At 35.4% G+C, this 6,118-nt stretch overlaps 1 protein-coding gene across 1 annotated transcript; it reads right to left on the bottom strand.

Moving 5' to 3' along the window:
• Positions 1-1,780: 1,780 nt before the first annotated feature.
• Positions 1,781-3,338, bottom strand: LOC128132908 (uncharacterized). The gene is made up of 4 exons (XM_052769913.1): positions 2,529-3,338; positions 2,431-2,465; positions 1,917-2,109; positions 1,781-1,822 (listed from the first exon to the last, which is right to left on the bottom strand). Exons 1-4 carry the CDS (start codon positions 3,336-3,338, stop codon positions 1,781-1,783), a joined length of 1,080 nt encoding a protein of 359 aa, XP_052625873.1.
• Positions 3,339-6,118: the final 2,780 nt, after the last annotated feature.

Raw genomic sequence — 6,118 nt, 5'->3', positions numbered from 1 at the left:
CCCCACAGTTCCTGTTCGAACTTCTGAATCTCACCTCTTGGGCAGTACTCTCGTAGGAGCATTCGTTTCAGGTTTTCCCAACCCATGGAGTTCGCCACCACTAGGGTAAGTATCTTGACGTGGCCGTTCCACCATGTCAGGGCTCGTTCGGAGAAAGTAAAGGCGAAAAATTTTACTTTGCTTTCTTCAGGGCATGCGCAAATTTCGAATACAACTTCCGTTTTCTCTATCCATTGGGATATAGCCATCACTCCCCCAGTCCCATAAAAGGGAATAGGTTTTCTGTTGGCGAAGTCTTTGTAAGTACATACTCCGGAACGGCATTGGCTTTGGCCATTTGTAAAGCTGTTTGTTCCTCCTCCTGACCTGTTGTTGCTCATTTGAGCCATCGCTGCGGTTACAACGGTTGTTACTGTTGGATTAGTGTCTAAGTCCATAACTATTTTGGTATGTACTTGACCCGATGGTGCATGGTCCTTTTGGGTTGACTCACCAAAGCAACTTGATAGGATGAATTATGGAGAGAAAGGATTAAATATGATTTATTAATATATTATAAGAATAATATATTAAAGGAGAAATCATATTGTTTAATTAATATTAGTCAATAATTAATTGGTAATTAGTTTTGTGACTAAAAGAGATTAATTAAACTTAAGGGACTGGAATTGTAATTATAAGATAATTGCAATTTGGGCCATGGATTTCCTTATAATATGGAGTGGACGAATTCTATGGTGAAACCCATAAGGAAATCGTCCAAGGCCTTAAGGAAAGGGATCCATGGGTTGCTTAGAGCTTAATCATCCAAATTAGGGTTTCCTTGTTAGATAACCCTAATAGCCTCCTATATATATAGATCCCTTATGACCCAAAAACGTGGCTAAGCATCCTTTTAGGGTTTCACAAGTTTTTTGGGTAGCCTCCATCCTCTCTCCTCTTCATCCTTTTGCTCTTGGTGTTTGTGAACCATTAGATGAGTGACATTTGTGACTCTAAGCTTTCTAAAGTCATTACAAGGAGGAATTGTGATTGTTATTGCTACATAACAATCAAGGTAATATCTTAAACCCATTCTTATGTTAATATGATTACTTGTATGCTAGAATTAGGGTTTATAGTCTTGGATAACTTGCATGTACAATAGAGAAACCTAGATCCAAGCATTAGGATTTGTATGAGCACATAGGATGTTCTTATGACCAAAACCCATCAGTGGTATCAGAGCCTAGATTGGTTTCTATTGTATTGATGCATTGTATGTTTAAAAAATTCGTTTTTTGTGGTTCTGCTTGCTGAACTCGCGGAGTCTCTAGATGAACTCGCCGAGTCCATGCTGACTCGACGAGTCCATGCCTGACTTGACGAGTCAGTTGGTCAGAATGAGGGAAAACCGAGATTTCTTGCTGTTTTTGCTTGAGGATACTTACCTTATCATCTTTTTTTTTTTTTTTTTTTGAAAAGAGCCAAAGCTCAGCAAACTTTATTAAAAAGAATAAAAGAATACAAGGAACAAATCAACCAAAATACAAATATAACCATCCTATCCATAACCAACTACCAAACCATTTCCTAATAAGAAGAAAAAACCACTCACAACCCCAAAACACCCTAAATTCCTTAAAGGTAGCCCAAAACCTTATTGAAAGAGGGAAAAAAGGTAACTTCACCCCCTTGCTCCAACCAAATCTCCAAAATATAAAGAAACCAAAGCAAGGGTTAAGGCCCTTAAAAAAACCCTCAATCCATAAGCTAACCTTTAAGAAAAAAACCCTCAAGTTCAAAACCCACAAACTACAAAAAACAAGGAAATCCCAATAAACTAAACCACAAATAAACATAACATCAAAGAGAAAACAGGAAAGCCCCTCACGACAATTAGTCCCAAATCTCCTGTCGCAATCCTTGTCCTTTACATTAACCAAATTCCACTGCAACACCTTCACGATATTAGTCCAGCATTTTCTCCTACCAATCAGCTCTTGTATCCACTCTCTGTTACTCCATCTAATATCCTTTATCCTCACAATATAACTCCTCAAATTGAACCTCCTGCTATGAGTAAACCCAACTTCAGCAATATTGACAATCAACAGCAGATAGAACATCCTGCATTCACAAAACAAGAAATAAAAGGAGCACCAAATCCACCAAAGAATTAGAACCAGTTGCAGACTCGACATGGCATCAATCACATGTCTAGGATTTTCCATTTGAATAATCTCAAAAAAGATCATATCCAAATACAAAATCCCAAAGGTACAAATCACATAAATCAAGAGCAAGCTCTTAATCCAGTGAAATAATCCGTCAATTCCTTGGAAATCATCAATTCCTTTAATTCTTCCTTTCCGAAAATACCCCCAATACAAATCTCTCATAAAGGCAGCCAAACTAACCCTCAATCCCATATTAACCCAAATGTCTAACCTGAAAGAATCATCACCGAAAGCCCAGAAATAGTCCTTCATATTTTACAAAAAATTACTTCCAAATATACCCCAGGTCTGTAACACTTTCTCACTGACCATGATATTCATTTTCCTCAACCCTATCAACTTCAATTTAATTTCATTCTCAATACAAAAAATCACTCCTTTATCCGAATTTCTCAGCTTACAAAAAATTCTTAAATTTCTTTCTTTCCAAATATGATAAACACAACTAGCCAACACCCATTTTTTGATCAAATTCTCAACAGTTCTAGACTTTAATCCAGAACTAATTTTAAGAACTAAATCATTCCAATTGGAATAATAAACATCAATCCCAGACTTGGAACAACAATGATTCCAAATAGCATTTGAGAACTCACATTGAAAGAAAAGATGGTCATGCGAATCAGAAATGGTAAAACAGAAAGGACATAGCAAAGAACCTGACTTCTCCCAAATTTTAACTCGATCTTGAGTCTTTAATCTATTCAGCACAGCAAGCCACAAGATAAAGGCATTCCTGGGAATACAATTCCTATACCAAACACAGTTCGCCCAGCTAACATTGTCTCCAAAGTTATTAATATCTCTCCAAACTTGCTTACAAGAAAATTTTTTACTCATGCCTTTCATATCCCTCCAAACAATCATATCCCTATTATTTCCAATATTGCAAAACATGGGCCCATCAATCAATCCAGGAAACTTATTTACCCAATCAGCAGGCCAGGTGTAAGAATCATTTGTCATAACATCACTGACTAAAGATTCATCATTAAAGCCATTTCTAATCCAATCCCTCCTAGCAATAATTGTACTTAAAATACCAATTGGGTGCCACCAATCATGCCACAATGAAGTATTCCTACCATCTCCAATACATGAAGCAACATGAGGTCTCATAATTTTCCTCAATTCCAAAAATCTCTTCCAAGTCCAATTCATACTTTTCTTTTGCCATATATCCCAAAAATTCCTTTTACCAATATAATTTTCTCTCATCCATTGAACCCACAGAGAGTTTTTGTTATTGATCAAATTCCAAACATGCTTGGATAACAAAGCATCATTCCAGAATCTCAAGTTCTTAATTCCAAGCCCTCCATTTATCTTTGGTTTACAAACATCACTCCATTTGATCTTGGCTTTCCCTTTGACCAGTTCTCCTTTAGCCCACAGAAAACTTCTACAAATCGATTAAATCTCCTTAATAGTAGCAATAGGAATTTTAAAAATAGAAGCCCAATAAATATGAGTTGAAGCCAAAACAGAATTTATGAGCTGTAATCTTCCAGCAAAGGAAAGGATCTTATTTTTCCAATTATAAACTTTCAATTTGATCTTATCGACAAGAGCTTGACAGTCCTTTTTGAATAGAGTATTCACACACATTGGTATTCCCAGATATTTAAAAGGTATTTTACCAATATCAAAAGGTAAAATACCCAAAATAATCCTTCTCATGTTTGGCTTCACACAACTAAAAAAAATCTGACTCTTCTCCATACTAGCTTTCAGCCCCGAAATAGTTTTAAAGTCATCAAGAGCAGACTTTAACACTCTCGCAGAATTCCCATTACCATAAGCAAACACAAGTAAATCATCTGCAAAACATAAATGAGTAATTTTCTGATTTTCACATTTGCAATGATATTTAAAACTATTGCTACCATCTATTTTCTTCAGCAATAATAAATTGAAAACCTCCATAACCAATGTGAACAGGTAAGGAGACAAAGGATCTCCTTGTCTCAGCCCCCTTTTTCCTTCAAAATATCCATGATCTTCTCCATTAAAATTCAGCATGAACCAAGGAGAAGAAGTACATGCCATGATCCAATTAACCATAATCGGATGAAATCCAAATTCCAACAGTATCCTCTTAAGAAATTTCCAATCCACAGTGTCATACGCCTTTTGTATATCAATCTTTAAAGTGCATTTTGGCTTTCCTTTCTTATTTTTATACCCCACCATCAATTCTTGAGCAAGCAGAATATTATCAAGAATTGATCTCCCTTGAATAAAGGCAGATTGATTCTTGCTAACAATATCACCTAAATTGCTCCTTATTCTGTTAACAATTATCTTACTGATACACTTATAAAAAGTGTTGCAACAAGCAATAGGTCTAAAATCAGTCACTTTTCTAGGACAATCCACTTTAGGGACCAGCACAATCCTAGTGGCATTAATACCCTTCAATAATTTCCCTGTCCAGAAGAATTCCCTCACTGCTTTGCATATATCATTTCCAACAATATTCCAAGCACTCTTAAAAAATTTAGAAGAAAACCCATCAGGTCCAGGGGCATGGTTATCAGCAATATCGAACATAGCCACTTTAACTTCTTCATCAGTAACAACCCTTATCATATTCATAGCCACATTTCTATCCAACTTATTATGAAAAGAAACTTCATCAAGAATAGCTAAATCTGTGTCCTCTTCACATCCCAAGAAATTCTTAAAATGATTAACAAATTTTTCCTTCATCATGTTCCCCCTAACCCATCTTCCATCCTCATCAAGCACCATCAAAATACGATTCCTGTTATTCCTGCTTTTCAAACAATTGTGAAAATACTTCGTATTATTATCCCCCTCAACTAACCATTTGATCTTAGCTCTTTGGGATAGCAGCTTTTCTTCATCATTACAAGCAACATTATATTCAAAAAGAATATTAGCATGCTCCTCCCTATATTTAGCAATATAAGGCTCTTGATCAATTTTCATTTGAATATTCCCCAACTCCTTCCTCAATTCTTTAATTTTCAATCCTGAACCTCTGAATTTGTTACACATCTGTCTACAACTTTTTTTCAACAATTTCAGCTTTTGAGAGATTTTGAACATAAAAAAACCTTCAATATTTGTAGACCAAATATCCTTAACCATAGGCAAAAATTCATCTTTATCCGAAATAAAATTGGCAAATCTGAAAGAAGATTTCCTTCTCAATTTACAATTCGGCATTATTAAAACAGCTGGACAATGATCAGAGATTCTGTAAGGTTTGAAAACAGCATGCGCAAGAGGCTGATCAGTCATGAACTTCAAATTAGCCATGACCCTATCCAATTTCTTCAGAATACCTTTATTATCAGCAGGAGATTTATTCCAAGTGAATTGAAAGCCTGTACTATTCAAGTCTTCGACTTCAATGAAATTGATACACTCAGAAAATTCATCAACACCCTTCAGCATTTTAGAACACCCTTCTGAATAATCAGACTCTTTTAAAGCAACATTAAAATCACCCAATAAACACCAAGCTTCATTTTTCACAGTTATGCTAAATTTTTTCAAATCTTCCCATAATACCCTTCTTTCAATATATTTAGAAGCAGCATAGATGAATGAAAGAAACATACTATAACCAGAATCAATGAATTTAACACAACAATGGATCACTTGTTTTGATTGAGAAATGACCATAATTTCAAATAATTTTGGATCCCATCCAACAATTATTCTCGTACCAATTTCACAGGAACTACTATTTGAAATCCAATCCCAGTTCCCAAAGGTTCTGCAACACACATTCTTTAAATTTAAACAATTAACATGGGTTTCAACCACAGCACATATCCCCAGATTATTATCCTTAATAACATCAATAACCTCTTTTTGCTTAACAGCTTTATTCAGCCCTCTGATATTCCAAACACCAATCGACA

Source organism: Lactuca sativa, chromosome 3 (assembly GCF_002870075.4).
Source record: "Lactuca sativa cultivar Salinas chromosome 3, Lsat_Salinas_v11, whole genome shotgun sequence".
In the NCBI taxonomy this organism is placed as follows: Eukaryota; Viridiplantae; Streptophyta; class Magnoliopsida; order Asterales; family Asteraceae; genus Lactuca; species Lactuca sativa.
Note: the sequence above shows the minus strand (reverse complement) of the source record. Positions and strands in the feature narration are given on the sequence as shown.